Here is a 16006-nt window from a genome sequence, read left to right on the forward strand (position 1 = left end):
GAGGGATATGGAATGAAACGGTGACACAGGGGGTGAGAAAAGTCAGCCATAAATTATGATGCAGTAGTTGTGGGAAACTTTCACACGCTATGCAATTTTTAAACTGTCCAGAGAACCAGAAGCAGCTCTGGTCAAACAGGTAAGAGGAAGTCCTTTAAAGACCATGACCCTGTGATTAATTGCAGTTCTAGCAATGACTGTGACTGCTGCTCCAAGTGATTGGCCATTACCTAGCCTGTGCCACTAAGCTATGCAAAGACATGGAGAAATGCATTTAATAAGTTAAACAGTTGAAGAGCTGTGCATAATCTAAGGACACCACAGGTAGCTAAGCATGAGTGAGTGCTTGTGGCTTCTGCAGCAGTGACTTCTGCAGCACTGAGCCAGTCTCCAGCTGGTGTAGAGCGAGCATGTTTTCTCTTAGTGAGAAACACACACACATTCCTCTCTAGCCTTGGTCTTGGTTCTGTGTTGACAGATGAGCATATACTGTAGTTTAATCATTGATTTAATCATTTAAATCTCTCAGATGCAGGCAATTACACTTCTGTATCCAGTTTGTTAACTATAGCCTTATTATGTTTACGGGAAAAATAAAGTGGTCTAGCTACAGAATTAACGGATTCCTAGGCTAATACCTAACTCCTGAGATTTAACATAGCAAGTAAGAACGTCAGATTGTGGAACTACTTCACACTATGTCAGAGTCCTGGCACAAAGGGCAAATCTGTGTTAAGGAGTGTAATTTATTAAGGAGTTTTTATACAATTCATTTATCTTTACTTGGGAGGTGGAAATGACACGGTGAAGATGCTTGAGAAGGAGGAGGTTGTGTCATGAAATTCAATCTTGCTTCTATGGAAGATAAAAACAAAATTCTTGCTTGTTCAATGGAAGTTGAATTGAAATGTTTTAAATGTGCCTCACAAGATACAGTTCCAAGACCTCCCTGCAGCTTTCCCTCCCCTATGGTTTCCAGCTCAAGTCTGCGTCTCATTTTCTGCTAGGTGGAATAACACCCATTTCCTGAATTTGCTGTTACTTTGGATTATGTGAATAGGGCTGTTGCTACAGGCAATGCATTCACAATTAGATCCGTTCTTTTGCCACACTGCTTAGAGAGGGCTGAATCTTCTCCATACTTTTTATGTTTAAGTGAGTTGATTAAAACATATAAACAAAACCAGACATTCCCCCCCCCCCCCCCCCAAACCCAGAACTAGCAAACGTTCTGGGTATCAATGTGCCTTCTTTTTTTGTATTACATTGGGATTGACCCTAACATGTAGTTTTCTTACTGAAAAGAATAGCTGATAATTGACAAGAAATTATTAAATACATAAGAAAAAACATAGACAAATCTAATATGTTTAATTTAGAACCTTTTTTTCTATAAATGTTAGTTTGTTGTTTTGTTTTTTTTACATAGACATAGTTCATCAGGCCAAACAGTCGTAGTCTAGTATTTGATACAGTTTCGGTACACATTTTCTCATTCAACTATTGTTTTCTTTCTGTTTTTTCACATTACATTAGCAATTGCAGAAGGCCCTGAAGAACTCTAATTTATTTCTATGGCTAATGATTTCAAGATTATTTTCTGTGCCACGTTCAAGTCTATGCCAATATACATTGCCACAATTTAGTGAGTGGTTTAGTAATCCAGTTCATTCATTTGCAACACAGGTTGCAATTGTTCTTGAATGTATGACTGTAGATTAAATAGTTACAACAAAAAACACCCACTTAAAAATACGATTCCTACCAGACAATTTTATGTTCAAAGTAATAGATAGCGAACAAACACAAAACCTTATTATACATAACACTAAGACCAGGAAGAGCCCAAAGCAGCAAAATCAGTGGTTGAATCTGTAGTCATTTCATATTCCTAATTATAGCTTATTAATCTTTTCAGTTATGTAGTGGTGTGGTTTGTATTCATGAGTTGACAATATTCCAGGAACTCTAAAACAAAAGAATCTATTCCATGTTTGTTTGTTACCTGTACAAAGATCAATAACACCTCAGGGCAAACACACTCTATAGCCAATCTCTTATTCAAATTGCAGGAAAAAATATGCATAATGGAAAAAAAGCACACAACAACATAAAATTATTGGAGGAGTTTGTGAGGCACTGTATATACATTAAAAAAATATACAGTAATCACTGCATGTTTTTGTGCATTGATTAATCTTAATAAAGATTACAAATACTGAGGCTTAAAATAAAGATGCCTGAACTTTTGCTTCCTTGTTAATGAGAGACTTCAGTAACTTACTGCTATTCATCTGTCCTCGGCCACTGGGAACCACCAGGTGTAAAGGCCCTCCAGAAGTGGTTTTCATAGTTGGGTGTCTTCCATCGCCCATTCGTGCAGAGCCAGCCTTCATGTATATAATTAACAAAAGCAATTACAGACATTTTTCAGGGTGATCACTTGACATTCTGCATTCTTGTGTTTTTGAATTGCATTTGATTCGCTCTTCTGGCTCATGCTGATCAAGAAGTGTCTGGGACAATTTGAAAAATGTGTGTGTGTTCCGGTGGTTTGCAGAAAGAAAAGCCTGTTCTCCTGCTTGGCATTTCCAGAACTGTGGCAATGCTGTAGCACTTCAGTTGAACAAAGTACAGACACTGGAGCAAGTCTCAGAACAGACAAGGACAAAGTGGAACAAGACAAAGGACAAATACTGGCTTTCCGTGTGTTTGAAAGGTATGCACCGAGCTATGGAACAGCCATCTTCCATAAACTGCAGTCATTCCTCCCTCTTCAGAACATAAATAGCAATCCCAAATCTTAAACTGTTGCCTAGGCCAGTGGGAGGGAGCTGATGCTGGTAGGAGTAGCTCAAGAACTGTTATAAAAAGAAGTCAAAGGGTGTGCTTGTCTGCTTGGATGCACAAGAAATCTTTTCTGGGTATTGCAAGTAAAACAGCATTCACTTGCTTAAGATTGTGATTCAAGTTTCTATTAAAAGTAAACAAAATAGCCCCCCAAAAGATAAGTAATTCACCCATGGTGAGACTAAATAAGGAAAACTTCAAATGAGAAGAAAAATCTTGCTGCAACTTGTGAGAAAATAAGAACTAAGAAGATTAATGACTCTTTTCAACCTTCAGACCTAGGCTTGTTGCCGTGTGAACAACCTCTTGATATTTCTTAGTACATTAAAAAAAATAGAAATTGATACACAGTGAAAATTTTGTTTGACTAATGACATTTTTGGTAGGCAAATTAGAATGATTTAAAGAAATTGTAGAATGATAGACATTTAAAAAATAATATAAATTTTGGTCATTTCAGGATACTCAATAGACAAGTACACATTTGAGAATTTTATTTAACAGTTTAAATGTATGAACTTACAACTGTTCTTATTTCTAGTAAGTAACATGATACACTTCAGCCAAAGCTGAACTCCAGGCAGGTGGGATACACGAGTGAGTGTGTGTTATCAGAGGAGCCATTGCCAGCACAGAGAATACTAGTAAATATAACATTGTGAAAAGTATTGGACAATATCTGTATAAAAATTATTATTCAGAGTCGTTTCAATTTTCATAGTCCCCAGATTCATATTCTTCTTCATCCTCATCATCCGAATAGTCATAGTAGTCCCCGTAGTCAGTGTCATAGCTTGCACTTCTACTGCCAGCAGTAAATGCAAATGCGGAAGGTGAACCTGCACAGCAAGACATAATTGAATCCAGATTAAATTAGCTGTAAACAGGAATGAAGAGGAGAGTACAGTTTTAGATAAGTACAGCAAGCTCAATATTTCTGAGTCCTTGTTAAGAATTATGCCTTCAATCATCTGCAAATCCTACAGACCCAAAAATACGAGCAGAGCTAATAAAGCTTTGAAAACCACTGGCAGGGTCAGTGACAAATGAAAAAGCCTTAACTTGGGAGGCAAATACAGACAGCATCTGTATCCTGCATTTGCCAGCAAACCCAGTTCTCACTGGCATCAGAAAGATGTTAGCCTGTGGGACTGGGCCCAATGCAAACAATGTAAAGCTGTTTCTTATATCTTTCCGAATGCTGTTGGTAAGGAACAACGGCTGTTGCCATCCTAACTTTTGGAAAAATAAGCAGATAAACAGAACTGCCGTAGTTTGAAGACTGCCTCAGATCCAGCAGTTGTTCTGGGTGCAGAGTTCCTAATAACATCAAAGGGCTTCTTTAGGAGGAAGACAGAATAATATGTTTCAGATCTGTGGCTATAATCCTCAGCTATTTTTCTGGAAGATGGTGTCATTTGCAGCAAAATATTATGATATTAACATGTCAGTATTTTTCTCTTCCAGAATTCATAGGCACTTCTGAATTAAAAATACCTAGAACTGAATCTCTTCCAAAGGATGACATAAAAGAAAAGCAGACAGAAAAGTTAAAATACGGAAATCTCTAGGTCATTTCTCATATCCGTAATTTGCATTTGCATTCTGACAAACCCATACCCTTTGCAGGCTGCTCGTCTTTCTTAAACATTTTATATTCTTCACATCCAAATAAAAAAACAAAACACAATATACCATCAATGACTTTCAATCTTGCAGAGGCATATGTTGCACCATACTTATTTTTGGTATGGCAGATGTAGATGCCTTCATCTGATTTTTTGAGGCCTTGAATCTGCAGCCAGCCTGTCACACCATACTTCTGAGGTCCACCTCTTGCCTTTTAGAAGAGAAAGAAATAGTGAAGTAGCTAGGAGACGTGATAATAGTTTTCAAAATAATTGTGTCCAGATTTAAACATTGTTCCAAACTTTGCTTTTGTTTAACATGCACTGCTATCATGCTTTGATTCTCTGTTTAATTCTGCTGCCATATATTTTAATTTCCTGTTTTCTCTGTGACTCTCAGTTCATGCTTCCCCTGCTCAGATCTTTAAACTTTAGTGCCGTTCACAGGGCTCTAATTCCTGGTCCTTTTGATGCTTCTGCTTCCCAGCAGTCCTCATGCTTCTTGTCCTGGCACCACTTCTTGCTGCTGCTTCAAAGCACTGCCACTTGTTCTGGAGCTCATTAATTTCTTCAGGATGAGAGTGGCGTTTGAGCCTGAGCCAAGGGGCCTGACCAAGCTGACACTCAGCATCCAAGTTTTAACAGACAGAGCATGAGTTTTCACAGTTTGTGACAATCAGTTTCAACTGGCTTGTGCCAAAGCCTCTTAATGGGGGGAGCTTTGTTTTCCAAACAAATAATACAAATACAAAACAGATAAGTGTTGATGGAGATGCTGTCGTGCTCACTCTAACCTAATGAGACAAGTTAACAAGGTTCGGTTTAGGCTCTGAATTGACCAGTGTTCGAATGGGGCTCCATGCACAGTTGTTTCTAAGTCCACTAATTCCACATATATTCATGTTCTGTTTGCATGGATCTGGATACGTTTCTAAATAATTTAGATACTTAGTACTATAATAAGGTATTTCTGTGCTTTTTCTATGTTTTTTTTCAGGTTGTGTCCCATGTCCATTGGATCTTTTAGCTTTTCAGTTGTGTATCCAGAAAGCTAGATTTGCCATTCACTTCCCTGGGACACAGTCTGCTCGTGTTCTTTTGCCCACCAGCGGAGGCATGCTGATACAGCCTTCAGCCTTACTGCAGTCTGCCAGTACATCTGGCTTTGTTAGCTTTTCTCCTCAGAATGTTATTTCCATTTAAAAAAATTAGCATTTTGATTTAATTTTAGCTCAAACTTTCAGCCTATCTCTGCATTTGCTCAAAGCCCTATCTAATGCCATTCTACTACTTCCCCTCAGATTAAAACACAGCATCCTCCATAAAATGAGCACATTTCTTTGTTTGCTTTTTGAACACGTCAAGGACTGAACCCAAATGGCAGGTCTCCAGAAACAGCATCTTGCAGAGGAGAAGTTGAGGTATCTGCCAGAATTATGCTTCGGCATCAAGAATAGAAAAACAGTTGCCAACAGCCATCCTTCCCACAATGCACCTTCTTTTAGGTAGTAGCTTAAACATTTCTATTTTTATATCAATTCATTTTTTTCCAGAACGATTCCTATGTAAGGAGAATCTTGCATCTTTTCTTTCCCTGAAGATGGATGGATGGTGGCCCTCCTGTTATTCCTTCTGCTTGGACTGCCACAGCAATGATCCCTGCACTCACCAAAGTCAGAATTCTTTACATAATCATAGGGCCCCTGTAGGATTTCTATTTATTACAACAGTACTGTATCCTGTAGGAGAAATTCACTGCTTAGCACCCCTACTCCTCATTCCAAACCATAAGACACGGTAAATGCAAGTTTTACCTGTACTGAGATATGGGCATCATCTCCTGGCAGAAACATTTTATTCCCCTTTTTTTTCCATTCAAGGTGTGGCATAGGATAGGCTGACACCTCACAGCCAAAAATGACATCATTGCCTGTGAAATTCTGGACGTCCTGGGGTGGCATAGAAATCACAGGAGCTGCAAAGACCCAACAGAGTACTGGTTTAGAAGACAGTGAAGAGCATAAACACAAAAGCGTATAACGTGAGTTCTTGTTTTACTTGATAAAACTAATTCTCATGTTTTTAGTCTTGCGCATTATGAGGAGCCACATGATTCTGAGCAGCTTTTAAAACTCAGAAAACTGTGTCCCATTAAGGGCGAACAGGTATTTTAAAGACACGTATTTCAAAGTACATGCCTGTCCTTTCTCTATGCACACGATCATGAAACTTAAGCTGAACTTAAGTGTAGTTTGTGTCCCATGTGCTGTCATCGTGGGCTAGGCCCATCGTTTTAGCAGCCAGTACTTTAGCTGCCAGACCTTCAGAGGAAAGTACAAGAAGTTCTGTAGCAGACCGTCACAGAATAACTTGATCACGGACAGTAGTACTTCATTTCTGTTACGTTTTGATTAGCTTAAAAGCTAAAATGCTGAGATCGCTAGCTTATCAAAAATTGTCTTCCTCATTGCCTTCAACTTGCTAAAGTCTTGTTTCTTTCCATAACCTATGGAGCGCATCGCAGCAAGTTACAGAATAACAGCGTTAATAGGTTTCACATTTATCCTCACTTGCTATCAATTTTGTCTGATGTTCTTGTGTTAGGAGACATGAGCAACAGTAGTAATCCAGTTACTTTATAAGTTTTTATGCTTATTATAATTATCAGATTACCATGTACTTTTTTCCTGTTATTCTTTTACCTTCAACCTCCTTCTCCATTTATTTATTGTCTCTGAATGATTCTCTTCCACTTTTTCTCAAATAAAAAGCTGACATTAACCACGAGAGGGAGCCAAATCAGGGATTTGCAGACACTAAATAAAAAAACCTATCATCTGATGCACTCGGACTTTTATTTAATTATTGCTTTTATTTTTGTACATATCCCAAATAATTAGAAATAGAAAATTCAAGTAAAAATTAATATACTTTGACTCAAAATATTTGAATCAATGTGTACAGTATTTATGCTTCAGCATCTGAAATTGTAACATCCTGTTCCAGGTTTTCAAGCAATGTTTCTTGTATCTGTGTCAGTTTTTAAGAATTGATAACTGTGCAGAAAGTATCAAATATATTCTACCAAAATTACTTGAAAAGCAATTATAAAGGAAAATATCAATTTCCCCATTTGTTAATTCCTCATTAAACACTGCCAGTACTCTTCAAAAGTAAGGTTTTCAAATTTATTAGCCCTTAAATGCTTGTTCTTTCATGAGAACGGTACATTCAGAACCTCTATATCATTGCAAAAATCTCATGTTCAAATCAGGATTGCCTGAGTATCTTGGATGAGAATTTTTTTGCCTATGAACACAGGGTCTGACATCAGAACACACTTTGAAATATTAAAACTCAGTGCAACGGCACTGCTTTTAATGATGTGTCCACTGTAGTTAAGCTTCAGGTGTAAGAAAGAAAGCCAAACGTTACATTGACTCACATTAGTTCTTTAAATTGTTTCTGTACAGAGGCAGCATACAAACTTGCTCACAGGCAGGTGTTGACTGGTTAGTACCTTTGTTCTGGCACAAAGGCCGGTGTCCTGTGACAATACTGACAAGACCGAGGTATTCCCAAGAGCAGAGCCCCGCCTGTGTGCCAGGCAGGGCTCAGCCACGTGAGGCTGCGGGCTCTGCCTTCATGACACCACATAAACACATCCTTAGCCTCCAGGACACGAGGATCTCAATTACAAATCTATCTTACAGACATATGAGAAATTTGACTAGCACCGTTTACCGTGCACAGATACTACTTCCATGCTAGAAACAGCCATTTCTTCATTAACTGTGAGCAGAGTCCATTTGGTAGCTCGGATGGAAACGTCTAAATACGGCCCAGGTCTCACCCAGCTGCGTACCTCTATACAAGTACTTAAGGCTTTCCAGGACCTGGGCTCACAAGGACTGGCTTCACCTAAGATCAAACCTGCAGCAAGTAGGAAAGACCACAATTTTGATCAAACTAAACTGCCTTTTCTGAATCTGAATGCACAATGAATACTTGCATTATCTACTCAAACTTGAAGTGCCTCCAGAAATAAAAAATATTATCTTACAACACCATTTTGCTGTATGTCAAAGCAGAAAAATGAAGTCACGATTTAATATTTTAACAGCAATGTACAAACTTCATTTATGAACATTTCAGAATTTGTGTTCAGCCAGATTCTCCCATGCATATCTGTGTGGTTTTTTTTTTTTTGTTTGTTTGTTTGTTTGGTTGGTTTTGTTTTTTAAAATTGTCTCTTTAAAAACAGGTCTTTACTGGAATGATTAACCAGTCATTTTGATTCCTGGAGCAGATAATCTTTTCTTGATAATTATAGACAGCATTCTGATGCTTCAGTGTCTGGAGGTGAATGTGCTGTAGTTGTGCCTTGCCTTTTAAAATTCTGTTCATGAACTGCCCTCCTGTGTTACAGAAAACATAAACCAGAAGCCAGGAAAAATCAAAATTCTGTTTCACCTTTCATAATTGACTTTAACCCAATACCATCACAGAATAAATCATTATATAGTACCAATTTTTTGTTTCTTAACTCATTCATTTTTGCTAATCTATGTCTGATTTGATGAAAATGGCAGGAAATTTGGCAGATTTGGGTTTTTTGTTGTTTTTTTTTTACTCTATCTAAACTTTAAATAATTATATTTAATTTCAAAGAGCAGCACCGCTAGTTCTGTTACTTCATTAAATCATCAGCAGTAAAGCTTTGAATGGGGATAGACTATGCGTGGAGAATCTGTTTATACTCACTGTACTTAGTAACCTTGGTAAATTATTAGATAAACTGATCAAAACTAACATTTAGGAAGGGAAGGGCTTTTTTCAGGGTTACTTTAGGGAGCTAGGCCTTTTTCTTCCCTTTTTTTCTGGCAATAGACGAAAGATAAAAGGCTGTGCTCTTCTGATGAAAGGAGTTTATTGTTATTTATTTATTCATTGGTTGCTGTATACAATTAATCCTTTTGGCATCAATAGGAAACAGCAGATGCTTTGAAGGAGAAATAGCAAAACAAAGTACTTGGAGTTGACTGAAGGTTATATTTATAGATTGGTACCAAAACCCCACAGTGTTTGGTGTTTGTTTCTCATGCAAATCGGAGTCAGTGGAAAGCGAGTGCCATGGTGAGGTTGCTGGTCTTGGAGCCAGACTCCCTGTTGCCTTTTGTCATCAGCTGCAGCCATGAAAAAAGAGAGTCTGAATCACAGCGCACTCTCACATGCCCACTGCTGCTTCAGAGAGCTGCCGTGAAGGAGGGGCTTACTGGTAGACTCCTGCAGGGGACCAAGGCATCGTGCCCCCATGGTAGCAGCTCTATGTCTCCTTCTGGGTCTAAAACAGAGCCTACAAAACGTGGTCAGCAGCTGCTCAGAGAAGTTGAGAAGAGGGACGCTTCTCCCTGACCCCAGCAAGCCCAGCACCCACCTCAGGCTCAAATGTGCTGCTGCAGCTGGGCTCACGCACCATCTGCGTGCTCTTCTCTGCAACAGCCAAGGTGACAGGCCCCCATTTTTCTTCAGTAAACTCTGCACAGCAGTGGGATGGCTGTGAGCTTATCCTCAGGCCTCTGTACAATTCAGCAAGCTGAGTCATACCAAGAAATTCCTCTGTGTTCCTGGAGAGAGGGGCCAGCCTTTCTGGGAACCAAGGGAAGCAGTGGGAAAACACTGAGGGTGATGCCTGCATGCAGAAGAGCTGAGCTTGTTCCTCTTCCTTGATGAGCAGTGTTACGCACCTCAGAGGTAGCTCCAAGGCCAAATTAATGCTTTTTGGCCAGGTCTGTTTAATTAATTAGAGCAAACCATTGCTTTAAGCCTGTGAGCCAGAACAGCAACCTTCTCTGCTGCAAAGGTAACATCAGCTGCTACTTGAATGGCACTTCCAACTGAAATCTCCCTGAAAGGGTTACCTTGCAAGAACTAGTGCTATTTTCATGCCAAATAAGAGAAATTACCCAAGGGCAAACAGGCTTTCAATCATACCACGAGCTGGTGTGCAGTGAGTTTTCTGAATGTCTTTACTGACAAGCCTCACTTCCCAGCTTAATGCCCTAATGGCAAATATGGGATTCTTCAATGGATGTTTCTTTTGCAACTAGAAAAAGAGGAAAGAAGTCTGGTATTAGCTGCTCATCACTCTTCCTCTTAAGTATTCAATGTCCAGCGTTCATTCAATATAAAAGCACAGCATATGGTCTAAATTGGAGGCAACAGACTGCTAGCAAGGAGAGAGTGAAATGGACCTGAGTTACTCTCATACATGGACCTTTGCCAGAGATGCAAGTTTGGATTCCCACAACTGTGAGCCATTTGTGACTCAGAAACCTCTTCTACTGATTTCATATGAGAAAATATTTCATGAACTTCCTTTTTTTCTTTTTAAAAGAAAAAACATTTCTCATTTGAAAAACAAACAGTCACTAAACTGTTCACTTTTTCCTTTTCATTTTATATTTATCTGACTTAGGTGAAAGGTGCCTAGGAGTAAGGACCTGTAATAATGTGAAGAATGAGAACAGCATATGAGCAGCAGACAGCATTCCCCTCTACAACCTGGCTAAGAGTCCTTCCACTAGCAGTCATCGTAGAGAAATATTCATGCTCTGTAAGTGTCTTTAGGGAAATTGTTTGATTTTGTTCTAATATATGGATTTCCATTTCATAGGAACCTAGATTTTATGATGATTCCTTAATTAGATTATTTTGGACATTTTTGTTAAAACAATAGACCTACTAATTAAGCCCTATCTTCCTTTTCCTCTACTTCACTAATTACTAGATATATATACAGATAGGTACATACATGCATGCGTGTACACATATGCACATGAGTAAGGTCTGCTTTGCAATCACCACTTTAATATCAGATCAGTCTTCATATAATAGTAATTATTTGTCCAGTACTCCCAGACGTTCCAACTGTTCATCCACTCCCAACTACACACACAATTTTTGTAAAAAATATTCTCTGCTCTTTTAAAGCAGATTTAGTCTCTTTGTATCTTACTGGTTGCCATGTGATATAAAATCCACTGGGTTAATACAGAGGCTTATAACTTACAAGTATTAGCTACTGACCCACATTTTCCACAAAGTAGTACTGCAACAAAATAATTAGAACAAAAATGTAGCATTTGCTCAATGAAGTTAAGGCTAGAGCATCCAGTAACATATCTAAAAATTGGAATGAGGTTTTTTAGTTTGAAAGTGACTCCGTACAGGTTACCTGATTCACAGGGTCCTTTATGTTTCATGCTGATATTTCTCTTAGCTGCATAAGCCTTGTTGAATTGACAGATGTTCTCATAGGTTTTCCCTTCGGGTCCGCAGATGCTCTCTTGAGACTTGCACACACACTGGGGTTCAGGGACTTCCCCAAACCTGGCTTCATCAGCATCCAACCTGCACTCGAGGTTGTCCCCGCATTGCCCATAAAAATGATTACCCTGGTCCAAGTCACAGATCTGACCTTCCACGTTTCCACATTCAGGACAGCAGCCACAACGGTCCAGTACAGTCCCGGCTGGACAGTCTTTAGGCTCAGAGCAAAGTGCCAACTCACATTTTCCGCAATCATCTCCTTCCCTTAAGAGCCTCCACCAGCCTCGATGGTACAAGGCAGGGAAACCGTGAGAAACCTGCACCAGTACTACCAGCACTGCTGTAACCACCGGGGGCTTCATCTTGAGAATGTAACAAACAAGCAGAAAAGGTCCTTGGAGTAAAGCCAGGAAAAAAAAAAAAAAGAGCTCGTGAGAGAAAAACGTCACAATCCTTTTTTGTTGTAGAATATAAATTCTACTGCAAACACAGGCTTTAAGAAGAAATTAGCATCAGATTCCTAATCTGGAACTGATAATAAAAATGCATACAAACCCACCAGCTTTTCTCTAATGCAGTTTGGAATGTGAGTATTGCTTGCACAGAAACCAAACTGCCCCTTCTGACAGCTCTCTGAAAAGCTGTTTGCTCAGTGTCTCCTTAAGCCAAATTTGCAAAGCGTTGCTCTACTGAAACAACATTATATTGCAGCTATTGTACAAAGGGGAACAGAGAAAGTTAGTGCAAAATGAACAAATTAACTGATAAGAGGATTTTTTAATTATCATTTTGCTCATCAGTTGACGGAGGTCACAAAAAAAAAAGATAAACATGGGTAGATAGTAACACCTAATTTACCAGCACTCTAGAGCTGAGCTAGTACTGGAACAAGGTTTAAAACCAAATTTCATCCATTATTGATCTTACCTAGGAGTTTCTGAATTAACAATTTACTTACAGGCTCTTTACAAGCAAGGGACAATCCAGGACAGCTGAAACTGACTTTGAAGTCTTGGATTTAAGAGGAGGGGTGTCTAGATCCATTAAAGAACTCATTGTTCTCTGTCCATTTAGCTTCTTTTGAGCATTTATGGGTGCCTGTGGTTTGCAACCCAAAATAATGTGGGCCACATGTTTGGCTCTCAAAACAAAGTGCGAACGATTTAGAACATACGCCAACATAAACAAGCCACTGCAGCATCTTCAGACACACCAGAAGGAGGCTTTGCTGAAGTTAGATGCATCATTTATCTTTTCAGAGCACTTTTCTACCTCTGTTTCTTAAGATGTGCTTACACTGAATTACAAAGGAGGATGAAAGAAGTGACAGTTACATTTGCTCCATTTTTTCCTTGCCTAAATTTCTGTCAGTTTAGGGATAGAGACTCGCAGAGCCGTTTCTAGCCAGGTGTTGTGCTTGTCTCTTACCAGAAAGCTTCCCTCCCTCCTGGTCCTGAGAGATGGCTTATCAACAGACCAGAGCCCTCAGTTACCATTGTTCAGACTATGTGAGTTCAGTGCAGATGCATCTTACTGTCAGAGGTAGAGGTGAAGCATACCAGACTTATGGAACCTGCAAACACGGCTATAGAGCACAGGTCAAGAATGGCCCCTCCCTACAAATGTGCCATCTTTGTATGCTTGTTATCTAAAATCACATTTTCAAGATACACACATATGACTAAGACATTTAGTGAAAAAAGACTAAGAGAAATCACATGTGTACCTACTTGTCCTAAATATACACAAGTAGCTTTTTCTGCTCCTTTTGTATCCACGGTTTACTGAAGCACCGTGAAGGATGCATTTTGTTGTACCCCACTTACATCCTCTGGTCACATCCATTAAGACAAATCTCATGGGAACATGTGTTTACTTTCCATCCTGAACATATTTATGGCTTTTCCCAAGTTTAGCTTCATATCTTCTGCACCAAGTGAGCTTGCCTGAAGTGAAATAGGCTGGTTCAAGATCACTTCCTCCTACTGAACTGCATATAATGCAATTTCCCTCTGACCTCCATTGGTGGAGCACTTCTTAAAGCCATCCTAGAGAGACCTACAGGGCCTTTCTCATTGCTGAGTGATGGCTGGACTAATTCATTTTCTGTACTGCATGCTGGCTTTGAACAGAGAATCAGACTCCAAAGGAGTACATTATGTGTGTAATTGATGCTTTTAACATTCAGAGTCAGACAAAAAGTAACCAATGAATTTAATGGGAGATCGATTTCTTGTCTCACCTTCTTATGCTTTTTAATGTGTTTTATTTCACACTTCCTCATCAAATTCTAATCATTTAGTTTTTCATTATAGAATCTACTCAGCACTACCTATTTTATTGTGTCTACAGCTGTAGGGGTTGAGTATCTAAAGGATAAAGATTTGCTGAGGCCCATATGAAGTAAAAAAATGTTTGTAGTGGTGAAAACATATATACAAAACAGAGCCAACGCTAGGAGGGGCTTCAGGCCAGCACTGCCCTTGTCAAGGCTGAACTTTACCCTTCTTCCAGGAAATGTGATTTGAGGGCTGTAAAACAAGGGTACTAGGAACTACTTCCTGCATCCTGACATTAAGGAAACCCATCATAAATTTCCTAGAAAACATTTTTTACATTTATCTGGGTAATGTAATCTGAGTTCTTGATGGATTTAGCCTACAAATTAAGAACTGGGCATAGGTGTGGTCTCATTTGAACAGCTGCCACTTGGTAGGTGATCTACAGCTGAAGGTTATTTTGGCCAGTGATAACTGAGCTCACCTGGAACAAGTTGGGTGTGTGTGTGTGTGTGTGGGTGTGCGTGTGCGCAACAGAGACAATGGACACCTGCCCCAAATGTCTTCCATTGGCAGTGGCAGTTGTGATGAGCTGAAAAGAACATTTCTGTAACTCTCTATATAGGATGGATATGTGGCAGCACAGGAAAAGGTGAGAGCAAGGAAGAAGAGTGCAACTGGGTTTGAAGAGGCATATCTGAAGGGACATTTCCATCTGGTTCAGTAATAAGATGCATTATTTCAGTATCTTTGTATTCCCTGAAGCTTTCTTTGGTGGGTTAGGTGAAAAAAGCGTTGATTTTTTTCCCCACAAATCCTGATTTATTTTCACTCTAAATTACTCCCTGGCTCCAGAAAGAAACACAAGCGGCAATAGATTAACATTGCTGGTGGAACAGCAAAACAAGCACAGAAGCACACCATCTCCTTTTTGGACACCATCCCCCAAATGCTGCCTGGAGAGCTGACGAGCAGTGCACCGGCACGACCCCTCTGGTGAGGGGAGGAGGTGAGCAGCTGCGGTGCATGAGGGGAGCTCTCTACGATCAGCTGTGAAATAAGAATGGTTTGGTGAACAACTTTGTTAACAGCAGGTTGAACAAAATTACTGTTCCCTCAGTCTCAACAGGCAGGGTAGTGCTGAGCATGCAACATACTTTTTCTGGCCCTTTTCCTGGTGTTTCTGTGTGGCATAGTAAGTAGAAGTTCTACCTTCCCCCTATGGAAAAGGCAATGGGCAGTGAAGAGGCCTAGTAAAACAGCCCAACTCTTTCCATACCCTCAGATTTCATCTTCTACCAGGACATGGGAAAGGTCTTGCAAAATAATTCCTGTAAGTGAATTGTTAAGGAAATTGTATTCCTATTCATTTCCTGCTTTCTTCTTGGGGCCGGTGTTAGGCTAAGCTGCTGAGTTGTATTGCATTATTCTGATTTGCATGGTAATAGATAAGGTACGTGGCTGATGCAATTTGAAATCCTGTTGCTAGTGATTCCTGAGGTACTGCTTTTTCAGATGAAATATGTTTCAGGTCTTCATTCTGTATTTATTTGTGTCAGGAGAAGTTTTACTTAAGTAAGGTTTTCTGAATCCGGCTCCTATCAGGCTCAGACCTGGTTTCCGCACAGATACACAAGAGCTCTGCAAGGAGTAATGACAAAACAAGAAGTTTTGAAGTTTCCCTTCTATCTCCTCAGTCCTGCAATGGTTTGTTTTGTCGAGTGGGTGGAGTTAAGAAACATTAGTGTTGAGTCTCTTAGGTTGTACTAAGTACCTATTCTTGAGGTTCATTTAGAGAGTAAATCTTAGCTGACTCAACATGTTTCCATCCAAGAAACCTTATATTCTATTACATACACATGCACACAAAAGAAACATTAAAGAAAACTGATGTTCAGCCCATTCTGCTGGGTAATG

General features: G+C 39.5%; 1 protein-coding gene and 1 long non-coding RNA gene across 17 annotated transcripts in view; one reads left to right on the forward strand and one right to left on the reverse strand.

The window, feature by feature from the left end:
- Positions 1 to 1587: 1587 nt before the first annotated feature.
- LOC106034326 (kazal-type serine protease inhibitor domain-containing protein 1-like) lies at positions 1588 to 12787 on the reverse strand. 3 transcript variants are annotated; one of them, XM_013178393.3, is made up of 5 exons: positions 12769 to 12787; positions 11716 to 12204; positions 6293 to 6453; positions 4546 to 4690; positions 1591 to 3689 (listed from the first exon to the last, which is right to left on the reverse strand). In XM_013178393.3, exons 2-5 carry the CDS (start codon positions 12170 to 12172, stop codon positions 3559 to 3561), a joined length of 894 nt encoding a protein of 297 aa, XP_013033847.3. In that variant the 5' UTR covers positions 12173 to 12204; positions 12769 to 12787; the 3' UTR covers positions 1591 to 3558. The 3 variants fall into 3 exon arrangements, with proteins under 3 accessions (XP_047920721.2, XP_013033847.3, XP_066833191.1); XM_066977090.1 differs by lacking the exon at positions 12769 to 12787 and having other exon boundaries at positions 11716 to 12407; XM_048064764.2 differs by lacking the exons at positions 4546 to 4690; positions 12769 to 12787 and having other exon boundaries at positions 1588 to 3689; positions 11716 to 12415.
- Positions 6385 to 16006, forward strand: part of LOC125182895 (uncharacterized) — a 36005-nt gene continuing 26383 nt past the window's right edge. For 13 of the 14 annotated variants that reach the window (XR_010824884.1, XR_010824886.1, XR_010824889.1 and 10 more), the window contains exons 1-3: positions 6385 to 6519; positions 10957 to 11094; positions 14945 to 15098. This is a non-coding gene — a long non-coding RNA (uncharacterized lncRNA). Of the gene's footprint in view, positions 6520 to 10956; positions 11095 to 14944; positions 15104 to 16006 lie in introns of those variants that run through there. The other variant, XR_010824883.1, reaches the window with a different exon arrangement.

This window comes from Anser cygnoides, chromosome 14, assembly GCF_040182565.1.
Source record: "Anser cygnoides isolate HZ-2024a breed goose chromosome 14, Taihu_goose_T2T_genome, whole genome shotgun sequence".
Taxonomy (NCBI): domain Eukaryota; kingdom Metazoa; phylum Chordata; class Aves; order Anseriformes; family Anatidae; genus Anser; species Anser cygnoides.